General features: G+C 38.7%; 1 protein-coding gene across 5 annotated transcripts in view; it reads right to left on the bottom strand.

The window, feature by feature from the left end:
• LYN (LYN proto-oncogene, Src family tyrosine kinase) overlaps window positions 1–12,513 on the bottom strand; it is a 51,916-nt gene that overhangs the window by 7,693 nt on the left and 31,710 nt on the right. For all 5 annotated transcript variants that reach the window (XM_068671886.1, XM_068671884.1, XM_068671882.1 and 2 more), the window contains exons 9-11: window positions 10,680–10,862; window positions 9,661–9,737; window positions 1,001–1,154 (exon numbers count right to left, since the gene is read on the bottom strand). In XM_068671886.1, the coding sequence (XP_068527987.1) occupies window positions 1,001–1,154; window positions 9,661–9,737; window positions 10,680–10,862 (414 nt within the window). The remainder of the gene's footprint in view (window positions 1–1,000; window positions 1,155–9,660; window positions 9,738–10,679; window positions 10,863–12,513) is intronic.

The raw sequence follows: 12,513 nt of genomic DNA, 5'->3' as shown, positions 1-12,513 counted from the left end.
ACTACTGAATGCCAGGAAACTGATCAAAGAAACCCAGCATAAGGAATTTATAACATGAAAGGATCATTTAATCAATATACAATGTCCAGAGCTGGCTAAAAAAACACAGGTATGGGTTCTGTTCCTCTGAAAGCTGTTTAATCATATCCTTCCCTCTGAGCTCCCATTGAATTAGTCACTGGTTACCTAGTGACTTCTGAGTAGTCCTTTAATCGTCTCCCTTTAATCTCAACTGTAATGCATTGTTCTCTTTCTTCCGCATACCTTGGTTCTTAAACTCTCATCCTACATTACCACAGTTTCCACCCAGCCAGTGTGAAAACATGAGGTAGTGTCCTTAAAACGAGAGCAGGACAGCCACCCAACAGGAATGCTCAGAGAAGCTTTAGGGCATTTACTCTAATGCAGTTTGTGCATGGGAACATTAAAAAAAAAAACACGGAACTTTTCACTACAGCTAATAGACTACGCCCTTCTTAAAACATTCTGTGACAATATTAGCAAAACACATATAGCAAAATACAGACAAATCTTTAATAGCATGCTTTCCTCTCTCACCAGTCCTGCCCCTGCTGCAGCATTACCTCCTGGCCGTGTGCTGAACAGGGGGCAAAAAAGGAGCATCCCTATGCACAGGAGTGATGCTGCTGAACACACAAATCAATGCTGCAGCTCCTAAAGCAGCTTCAAAAGATAACCAGTTTTGCAAAAGTTTCCCCCAACAACTACAACTACCAGGGCTGCTTCCTTTCTGTAAGGGAAGGGAGGTGCACGTGGCACTTAGGATGTGAACAGAAAATAATTTTCATAATTTCTCAGCATTTAATTCAGTGGGATGGAAGCTGCGGGTCATTTTAAAAGTTGTTGGCATTAGAACACTAGTTAGTTTTTATGGCATTTTCTGTCCTTGGTGATCATATTAATTTTAAATACAGCCTCAATGCCTCCCAGAGACTGAATTTTTAAAGACAAAACAAAACAAAACAACAAAAGAACATACCTTCTCTTGCTGTATATTCATTGTCTTCAATAACTCTAGCTAGTCCAAAATCAGCAATTTTGCACATCAGTAAGTCCGAAACCAGAACATTAGCTGCTCTCAAGTCTCGATGGATGTAATTTTTCCTTTCTATGTATGCCATTCCTTCTGCAATCTGTAACAAACGAAACAACTGTTTTGGTATTTCAGCACAATACAATGCCATCGGCAGGCCAGGCCTCCCTGTTCTTTCAGTGTACCAGCAAAGTCATGTTCACTGATTCATTAACAGCAACTTTGGAGCATTTTGTACGTGGAAATTAGGAGAGGTTGACTGCCATGCAAAATGTACGTGTAGATCCAGTCCTGCAAAACGGTACTTACAGTGGCAGCTTCAAAAGAATAGTTTGGATGAATAACAGCCAGTAGGATAAGATACCCAAATCAAAAATTTAAATGAAATGTTCATAAGATTTCTACTACAATATTCTCTTTCCTAATTTACTAACCAGTTTATTTTTAAAATAATAAGAAAATGGAAGAAATTAGTAAGTTAAATGAGGGACATGTTCTTTTAAGTTTCATTAAGCAACAATGCAGAAAGTTTTTTAAAAGAAAAGGAGACAAAACAAAAGCAAACAAGCAAACAAACAAACAACCCACCAGCTTTCTAATTACCTGAAATTGCCTGGGAAATTACTAAGACAGGTCAAATAACTTTATGCACGTTTTCACCTCCGACAACATCTACCTGCTCATACATGAGGAGCATTTGGCAACAGCAAGTAGTCAGATACTATCACAAGTAAATTTAACTCGCATTTCAGCAACCAAAATTAATTTCCAAATCAAATTGAAGGTGATTAATGCTCTCAAAATACACACTGGGGATGATTACCTCAGCATTTGTCCAGACTGCCCTATTTCCCACCCAAAGAAAAACATACTACTTTTCAAAAAAAAAAAAAAAAAAGTTTCTCAACTCAGAGCAGTAAAAATTTTGTGTCATTAGTATGCTATCCAAAAGTTTAATAGGAGCTAGGAAAAAAATAACACCAGACCAGTGCTTGGGAGCTGTCAGTATTTCTTTTCCCTGTGAGATTGCTGGTGCCATTCCCATTTAAGTCCCACAGGATAACTGTGCCAGAGACACTACTCCAGAATTTCTGCAGGTGACATGTCTTTGCCATGCACATTATTTGGGGAACACAAGCTCCCAGATTTGTCAATGAAGCAGCAGTGAAACGTAAGGGCCCTTTTCACCCCAGTTCCTACCACACTCATACACAAGCTCTTTCCCCTCCATCTCAGGAGAAGACGAGCACACAGACACCTTCCCCATGCCAGAGCTGCACATTTCAGCTGTGCAGTAAAGCAGACACGAGCACCTGACAAAACTTTAAGAAAACATTCACACCACTTCTGCTTATCAGTTTTTAAAAAGTCCCCAAGGGATACACCACACGCACGCAGCACTGCCCCTTACAGCAGTGAAACCCCGTTACCTTCGTTCCTCTTTTGTTGTTCAGGCAGTGGAACACACAGCCACTTTCCCTCCCACCTCCTGCCACTAAAAAACTCTTCTTACAAACCAATATATTGCCACTTCTTCAGGGCAGTCTTAAATTTCACTTACACAACACAAGGGGGTTCTTACACTAAACAAGAAAGAAAATCTGTGATGATGAAGAAAGTGAAGAACTTCTGCATTTCATATTTTCTAGAAATAAGTAAAAGGTATTTTAAATAATGAAGGAAGCAGCTACTAGTGAATAGTCACCACAGAGTCTTACTAGAGGCTTAAAGGCTACTCACAAAATAGAAGGGTAGCATTTAAATCTCTCCTCCACATGTGATGATTTGGGTTTGGGGAAGAAGGAGAACTGAAAGCGAAAGCTTTGCTCTAAGATCAGTGCTGAAATGGGACCGGCCAGCTTGGCAGATGCGACTGAAACGCAGACAGGTGCACTAATGCCACTGTGAAAACGCAGCAACAATCAAGAAGGAATCAACTTTCCTCTTACTTCCCTGCACAGATCCAACAGTTGGACTAACTGCTGGCTGGTGAATGACAAACCATTTCATGGAAGAGAAGTTTGTGGCCGTGATTCTCAGTTTGCAAGCCCAGCCAAGCAAAGCCATTGGAAAGACCTTTCTATTTCCTGTTCTTTGTGCCAGATCCACTGAACTTATCATCTGTTAGTCACAAACTAAGAATGTGACAGCAAACAATTCACTGTGTTTTCAGCAAATACAAATTACGTTTCCATGCAATTCCAGGGCAATGGTTTTGACCGAATTGAATCAGAGAAATTCAAAGAAGCCATGTATGTACAAACGTTTGGGCATGCAAAAAAATTCCCAAAAATGAGTGGGCAAGGAATTCTGATTAACAGGAGGGGAAACACAGAAAATCAACAACCGAATTCATATATCCAGTTCATGTTAAGCCCTTGTGATCAACAAACAAACAAACAAACAAAAAAAAAAGGAAAGAAAAAAAAAAAACACACCCCAAAAAAAACCCACAACAAAACAACCCACACAAAAGGATTTTTTGATGAAGGAAATGTGTGCCAGAGCCCATGCAATAACTCTTTCTGATAATTGTTGGGTTTTCATTGCCAAATAGTATGTTAGATGTAGAGAGATCCACGGGAACAAAAGCAAAAGAAAGCACTCTTTCCCTCTCTTTTAATGATCATTTGTACCTGTCAAGGCTGTTCGGTGACATGCTAGTGAGGAGCAGGAAAGGAAAGATTATTTGGGCTCACAGGATAGTTTTCATGGCCTTTAAGAGAGGATCCTGCCTACACTGCACTGCTGCTACTCAAAAAGAAACCGGTTTTCTCATAACCTGTAATGAACTACTGGCATGCTTCTAGAATTACCTAAGCTAAATTATTTAACAATAACAATAATAGAAAGCAATCACTAAATAGTAGGAATTATGTACACAATGTAAGAATGACAAGGAACCAACTAACTCCTGGAAGGAATAAATCAGCCCGTAAGACAGCCTCCAGACTGTAAATCCTTAGCTGAAAGTCAGACGATAAATAAATGACTCGGAGCCAACGTTTTGCATACGGCTCTGTCACTGACGTGGTGATTTCAGCTAGCTGTGCTCTTTTCTCTCAGTTTCTGTTCTTTCTGCCTGTAAAGCATGGTGATTACTTATCTTTCCAGAATGCTTGTGGGTCATCTCACAAACAACACTAAAACTCTTTCAAAATATTTGAAGAAAATGGTAGGAAAAGCAGGGAGCAAGCAATGACGCTAAAAGAAGCATTACATGTGTTCTGCCCAGTCCTTCACATCTTCTGAAGGGAGAGGGGAGAACCTAATAAACCACCATCTCAGGAGAGGAGACTGCTCTCACAGCAAAGCTACACTTTCTGAAAATGAAAACCTCTTGGTCACAACTCCGAGGCTGCATTGATGAAGTGCCACAGCTGAAGCTAAACAGCACATACAGAGATGGGCAGTTATGTTCTCTCTCTCTTTTTTTTTTTTTCCCCAAAGTGTGAAGCTCTGCCAATCATTTTATTTTAAATTTTTCCCTACAAAACTGAAGAACTTCTGGATTCCTTCACAGCTCAGCTTTTCAATTGAAAGACATGTTTCATTTCAACTTTCATTCCAAGGCCTGTGATTCATTTTTGCAAGAGTTATTTCAAACGAGACATGTTTTACATATTGTTTGCAATGCTGTTTATTAATGCAGAGAGAGGATTGCAGTAACATCTGTAACAGATTCCACTTGTGCATTTGTAAGCCGTGTGTAAAAATGTGGAATACTAAAAAGGCCAGATGGGCTTGTTCGGGGTTAACCTGATAGGATGTTTTTATATCATGCTGAGAATATATATCAAGTTGAGAACGAAAACTGGGTGATGGGGATCATGAAACAGATGGGAATGAAAATGAAACATAATGAAAGAATGGCAATATGAAGACTTCTGTTTATCCTAGGAAAGCAAACTTTAAACAACTTGGAGAGTTGGCAGGTGCAACCTTATGGGAAAACAGTCTCAGGAACAACCATGCCAGCAAGGAAACAACAATTACAAGTGCAAGGGCAAACCACACATTGTAAAGGAAGTGCTCAACAAGAAAAGGTTGGCCAAGTTTTACATGGCTTGAAACCCCTGAAAATGATACAGTCAAATTATAAATTGTAAAAGAATACCCAAATGTGACAAAAATCAGAAGAACTCACCCACAAAACATTCTGCAAATAGAAAGTGTAAGCAGGGAAAAATTCTAGAGGTGCATTTGTAACAAGATGTGCAACAAAAATATTTACATTAAACAGATGGGGAAGGCTACATGCAAATGACACAGAGAAGTTTTTAAATGCCTGCTTTTGCTTCAGTCTTCACTAAAAGCATCAAGGATGCACGCATGGCTGACATGAATAACAAAGGGGTAAGAACTCAGGGTGTAAAAAGGAAACTGGGCTAGAACAGTTTTGAAGGATATGAGTGTTTATGAAACACCTGAACACTGTCAGTAAATCCAAAGTCAAAGAGCGTCTACTCACCTGTAAAACAGGGAAGTAAAATACGGAAAAAGAATAAATAAATTAAAGTGATGAATCAGTATTCAAGGTTGCACCTAGTTTGTATTTGGTTACAAATTAAATCAATTCTGGGGGGAAAAAGAAAAAGAAGAAGAAGGAAAAAAAAGGAAAAAAAAAAAAAAAGAAAAAAATAGATACGACCTATGATGTTATGATGTCCAAAAGACTAAGAAACACCATGCTAAATCATCCCCACTCTCCAGACCTATTTCATCTATAATTTTTAAACCAAAATCATCTAGAAACAGTTACTTTGGGGATCATTTAGGTACTTTTAAAAGGCTTTCCTTTGCATGGACAGATGGGGCTTTTTTGTCCGTTCAGGATCTGTACGTGTGAAAGCTACAGGTGAAAATGCAACCCATAGACGCCAGGGATTTGTGAATAAAGGCGTCTTCAATGATCCCTCTGAATTGCTGCTGCCTGCTACACAAGTGATTCTCACTCCCCGGGGCTGCTCTACCACTGAGGCTGCATCTGAGGGCTCAGCAGTGAGCAGGACATCCTGGCCACATCCCTTTTCCTTTGCTGGGCTGGGCGGAGGGTGGCTGCAGAGCTGCTCTCACTGCAACCCAGCCCAGGCCCGTGGCCCTGTGGGAAGCTCCTGCTAAAGCAGGTGAAGCAGCCTATGTAAGCCAGAGTACATAGGAAATCAGTGAAAAGCGGCTACAATGTGAGGGACTATCCTGATTAGGTTTAAGAAGAGGAAGTAATGTAGCATCTGCTGAGGTTCACACTGCTTTAAATTTGGTAATTCCCAGTTCTTAGGGAAGAGTGTCAGAAAAAACAGCCTGCGGTTTTGGAAGGTTTAAGCAAACACATGCTATTGACCTGGATAAGACTTTATTTGGTCTAGGGTTAACCAAAACCAGATTCCTTTCAATGATAGCCAGACATGTAATAAAATACAACACACTTGAAGAATTTGAAAAAAGAATTCATCCTCACATCATTAGGGTACGTGCCTATGAAGAGGGTATAGACCCTCTGAATATGAAAGCTGTTGAGAAACAGAAACATTTTAATTCTTCAAATGATAATTAATGTAATACCTATTTTCCATTTGCAGCAGAGTTTATCCTAAAGGTGGGTCAGGAAAGGCTGCAAAAATGTACTCCACTTTCTCCAGTCAAACAGCTAAGTAGGTAAAGCAGACCCACATGGAAAAAAAAAGAGTAATTATGTACTGGAATACTAGAGGGAATCATTATTATAATTTCAATATTATTATTAGTCTAATGGCATTGTAGCCTTAAAAGGCAGAAAGAAGAGGATAAGAGTTGCTAACAAAGTTGTAGGTCATGGAAGGATTAATGGAAGTATCAGTGCTGCATGGAAAAGACTGTTTTTGTGATACAACTGACCAGTTTGAAAAGTATGACATGAGTATGTTCATTAATAATCGATATAATTTTCCTAAACACAGCCATTATGCACGTGTATGCTAAGCAGCAGATAACAGATTCGCAGAAGAAGTAGGAAGAGTTTATACATGCAAAAAGTTCACTGAATTTGCATCATACATTCTTAGCTGACCTCATAAAAGCCTGAGTTCAATAACTGGAAACAAAGAATTGGAAGCTCTTTGGGTAAATTAGCTGTGGGGCAAGACAGGAAACAACTACTAAGATCCAGTTTGCCAGTCACCCTGGTGATGCAACAGCCAGGCTACTGCCTGTAAATGACAGAGGGGAATACGAGCAGCCTGCACGCTGTGTGTTTTGGTCTGCTGCCTTAGCAAGATCTGGCAGCAGAAGTTGTGGACAAAGCAATGAAATTCGCTCACGCCCAAGCCTGTAACTGGGAACCGACAGCCAGCAGCACCTTTGCATTTCCTCAGCCTGCTTGCTGAGCTGAGAAGCAGAAGTACCAGGAACTGCTCGTAAGTTGTGTCAGCTCGTGACTGCCAGACCAAGGAAGTTACAGGACCAGACGGTGAGGGTGCTGGGCTACTTAACGCTTACCAAGCAGTGGTCTCATAGGCTCTACGTACAGGGAAACAGGCTCAGATGGTGGTTGCTCCGTGTACCTGACTTTGTTCCTGGCATATATTAAAAATTCACAATTCTGCTGAATTCTACAGGGGATGCCTCCAGTCTATTTTGTATTATAGCAGGCAGTACGTGCTGAAGATATGTTTGCAAAACTCAGCTTCTTTTAAAACACTCTCATTACAGAGACTGCTAGCATTCATCTCTAGTGGCCAAAATTATCTTTGCCAGGGCATAACCAACCCTAGATTTCCCTAGCCCCTACTCATACACACTAATTAAAACACAAAAGAGAAACCTCAGCTCTTCCAGAGGGCGGATTGTTTGAGAAACAGAGCTGGATTGCCTTCCTAGCAAGCATTTTCTTACCATGTTTTCCAAAGACCTAATTTCACAAATTGGGACTGCTAGTACAGCAAAATACAGAAATTAAAAACAAAACAAAACAAAACAAACAAACAACAAACAAACAAACAAACAAACAAACAAAAAAAAAAAACAGAGTCCACAGCTATACACTGAAGTCACCAGCAGACTTAGGTCCACCTAAATCCTCCTCCATTGCTGTTAACAACAGCAATTGATGCGTGCAGATGCTCAGATAACAAAACAGCAGAATCAGTACAGCAGAGTAGTAGTATATTCAATTACTTGCTAAAAAATGCTATCTTTTTACAAGATGTTTATTTCACCCATGGGAGCACTCCTAACTTTTTTTTTTTCCAAAAGCAGAATATTTTATCCACTGTAAATACAGATTTCTTTCAAGACTGTTCAAGGCAAAGACTTCATGAATTCAGAGAGTGAAGCACTGAGTAGCCATCTGGCAATGCAAACGCCAGCTCACAGCAGTCTTTAATAGTGAAAAAATCAACTCCATAAGCGGGTTCATGTTTAAGGGCATTACATTTTTCAGCTATCTGTTAGTCACACAGCCACAGCCTCCCCTCCCTTTCTCTCACTCCCAGTCCTTCCCTATCAGACAAGGCCAAAGGTGACAAAGGCCATTTCTCTACATAAAAAGGCAATGTATTAAGTGGAAACACTTCCTGACCATTTTCATGACGCTGAATCACAAGTCCATTGCTAATGTATTGTTCCGCAATGGGTAAAGTTTCAGAACTTTTTGTTGCAACATAATTATTGTGTGGACACATGCGTGCAGGCACACCAGCTGTGCAGCGTGGCTGTGAGCAGCTCAGCCTTGGGAAACATCACAGGCATACAAGGGGAAAAAAGAAGACAATCCTCAGCTACCACTCGTTGCATTTTCAGTCTTCCTGAGAAGCTTGGATAGGCAGGTAAACTGCCTTACCAGAACAGTGTGATTAAAAAGAAATGCAGAGCTCAACAGTGCATCAACCAAGGCCAAAAAAAATATTCCTGATCTTATTTTAGTTCACCGTGAGTTTTCTCCCTGGACATTTATAGTGTATAACTGTCAGAGGCAGAACACTGCACTATAGGCACCTTTGATACAGTCCTTGACACGTAAATCACTTTGGGGTTTCTCTCTAAATTTTTTCTTATGATGTGGAATAACTTGTATATTTTGAGACTATCTCCATGGTTTCACAACCAATGATATTTCGTAATAAATACCAAATGATATTTCACAAGAAATATTGATTAGATTTTATTTACTTCACAGGAATTTACATATGAATTTGAAACTAACATTACTCTGTGGAAGTTAACATAGAAGTTTGACTAATTGATCTAACCTAGGAAATTAAGACGACACCACCAATGAATGCTGCTTGGAGGCATCTCATAAGCACTCACTCTACAGAACTTGTACACTTTCACTTCACTTCTGTTGGAAATGAAAACAGCCTTTCCACAAAGGAAAGTGACTGTGTACCACTGCCATCTGAGTAGATCACCAGCAGTATCGAAGAGGGAGGCCTAACTTCACAAGTTCCCTTTGAAACACTTTGTTCCTCTATTCCTTCCTTTCAAGTAACCATATTTACTCAGACAAAAACATCTGAAAACTAAATTCTCCTTTAATGCGACAAAGTTTAGGATAGTTTCCCATTCTGAGTTTCAGACCTGGAGAGAAATAGAACCCCTTAATTTTGAGCATATTTCTTATAACATACCTGAGCAGAGAAGTCAATTAGCTTTGGAAGCAACAATTTACTTCCTTCATCACTCTTCAGAAAATCCAGCAAACTTCCTGTTACAACAGAGAAAGATTAAGTCAGCATAGCTTATTTTCAGAATAAAGTTCCCACTAGGTCCCCGATTTTCTGAGTCACGGACGTTTTGCAGTGAATGGTTTTCATGTATTTTCAAGCCAACTACAGTAAGCCCATCTCTTTACATGACCTAATAAGAGTAACATTCAAGACAGCATGGCAGGTATCCAAGTTTTGTAATTTCCCTGGGTGTAGAAAACTCACATCAGAGCATACCTTAGTTCAGTGGTGCTGAATTGGATAATTACCCTAATCTACAGGCTAGTGGGAAAGTTCTCTAGGAGAATCTCACTCATTAATTCTTTCAAGGTGGTAAAGAATAAATTGCTGAATGGTAGCTAGCATTTATGAAGTCATCAGCAGAACTGCTTGAAAACAGAACAAAACAAACAAAAACCCTACTAAGACAATCTGAGAAGGAAACCTCACTTATTTTGTGTAGTGATAATCTAATACAGTTTGTTCCTTTCTAGTAGTGCAGCAATCTTTTCAGGAACACTCATCACTCCCCTTATTAAACAAGTATTTATCAATTCAAGAGCTATATAAGACAATTTCTAAGGTTTTAATTATTGTCTTGTTATGACACCAAAGTTAAGTATTAGAACCCAAAGGAACCAGAGCTATTTTGAGGGTTGTGCTCTGCAACTTGAATAATTTTAAAAAGTTACATTTAAGAAATCTGTTTTAAAAAAAAAAAAAGGTTATTTCAAAAATGCAATAATGAATCAGAAAATCAAACCCTTATGCCTCCTCTAAGCTCCCTCACTTTATATCAGAGCATACAAAAGAAAAATGTTAAAATCCCAAATTTTCCTTTTCTGCTGCTTCCTTTTTAAAGGATGGGCACTGACTGATGAACGATTAATAAACACAAGTGTTTACTAAAACCCCACTTGCAGATCCTCTGTCATTCTCACCTTTTGCCATGAATTCTGTTATAATATAAATAGGTTCTTCTTTGGTCACTACAGCATAAAGCCTAACTAGCTTGTCATGCTGAAGTGTTTTCATGAGGTTGGCTTCCTCCAGAAAGGCTTGCACAGACATCGTTCCCGGCTTCAGAGTCTTCACAGCCACTTTTGTACTGTTATGATAATAACCTAAAAGGAGGAAATACGTTCAGTGCACTTGTAGTCACCCTGCACTGCGCAGCACCCGAACTAGCAGGAACCCATAAAGCCGGTGAGGTTAGATTCCATTAACAGCTAGGACCCTGACAACAAGCAATCACATGTAGCACAAATATTTATGCTAAAATTCCTTTATGTTTTGCCAGTGATACACTGCAGTCAATTATAATCAATTATAATCAATTATCATCAATTTTCTACTTTTTATGAATGGTTTATCTGAAAAAATAAAGAAAGCAAGCTTTCATTTATAAGTAGGCCAGGAGAAAATAATAAAACAGTCAAGAGACGTTTTAATAAACATCCACATAAACTGTCTCAAAAACTAAGAGAGCCTATGGATTGCAGAGCGTCTTTAAATGCAATGGTTAGAACCATTTTATGCATGCCAGTCTCATGCTTATAATCTTTTCTTTAATCCTCAGTACACAAAATGGAACTCTTCAGAAAAGTGCAACCAAATGAGCATTCTCGTGACCATCAGAGATATGCTGGCAGGACTGCAATCCTGCAGTGTTCAGAGCAAGATTTAAAACACGATAATTCCTTTCCACATAGCACATGCCAAGAGTAGAACGAATCACGGCTGTTTCATTTCTCTGTTTATCAAACCTTGTAATGTAATACTCTGACTATATAAAATGCAATTATCAGTATATATAGATTAAAATAGCATTAGATAAAATCAAGAGAATAGCAAGAACTGATCCTAAAGTTTATCTTGTAAATTTTTTTTTGTTTGTTTGTTTTTTAAATTTGAAAAGGAAATGAAATAGGAAAGAAAATAAATAAATAAATAGAAAAAGAGAAGGATATAAATGCAACATCTTCACTCCAGATTTAAAGATAGCTCCAGTAATATCAAACTGCAGCCTTTTGTCCCCCTTACTATACACATTTCAACACTGCAAGAACACTTCTTGGAGAGGTAAAGCTTTTGTGATTCAAGAGAAATAACCTCGGTTACACATTCAGTAACAATCCAGACAGCACTACCACAGTGGATGTACCTCTAAATTGGAGCCTGCAATTTCTGTATATTACTTATTGCCTTAATACAGAAGCTCAGTGGCAAAGCAGGGAAATAATTTCCAGGTCCTAAGTAATTGCTCTAATCATTGCACATTTTATCACCTTTTTTAAAAGAAAGATCATCATCTGAGAAAAGACACAATAACTGTGAGCAAATATTCAATTGCATGATTACTAAATATATTTTTTCCAAGCACAGTATGATCAGAGCATAACACAGATATGCCTCTAGATGGTCTAATGAGAAGAAATGACAATAACAAGTCAAATTCTGCCATTAAAACTCAGGAATACAATTTCTATCCATGAAAAAAGGACATTTATTAAATACATCTTTCTGCTTAAAAAGCAGAAGGCTCATATCTGTAGTTTGTAATATTCTACACCATACCCTGAATGAGAGCACCAGTTCCACTCCCCATTTGTTGAATACTCTGTTAAACATACTAATTAATACCTTTACTTCTGTGGGACAATTCTATCTACACTCTTAACATTGACTATATAACAGTATCTTACATTCACTAGAGATTCATCAGACTAGGTTTCTGCTTACAGAAAATTTGCATTACGAACAACAAAAGCCTCA

Source organism: Anas acuta, chromosome 2 (genome assembly GCF_963932015.1).
Source record: "Anas acuta chromosome 2, bAnaAcu1.1, whole genome shotgun sequence".
In the NCBI taxonomy this organism is placed as follows: domain Eukaryota; kingdom Metazoa; phylum Chordata; class Aves; order Anseriformes; family Anatidae; genus Anas; species Anas acuta.
Note: the sequence above shows the minus strand (reverse complement) of the source record. Positions and strands in the feature narration are given on the sequence as shown.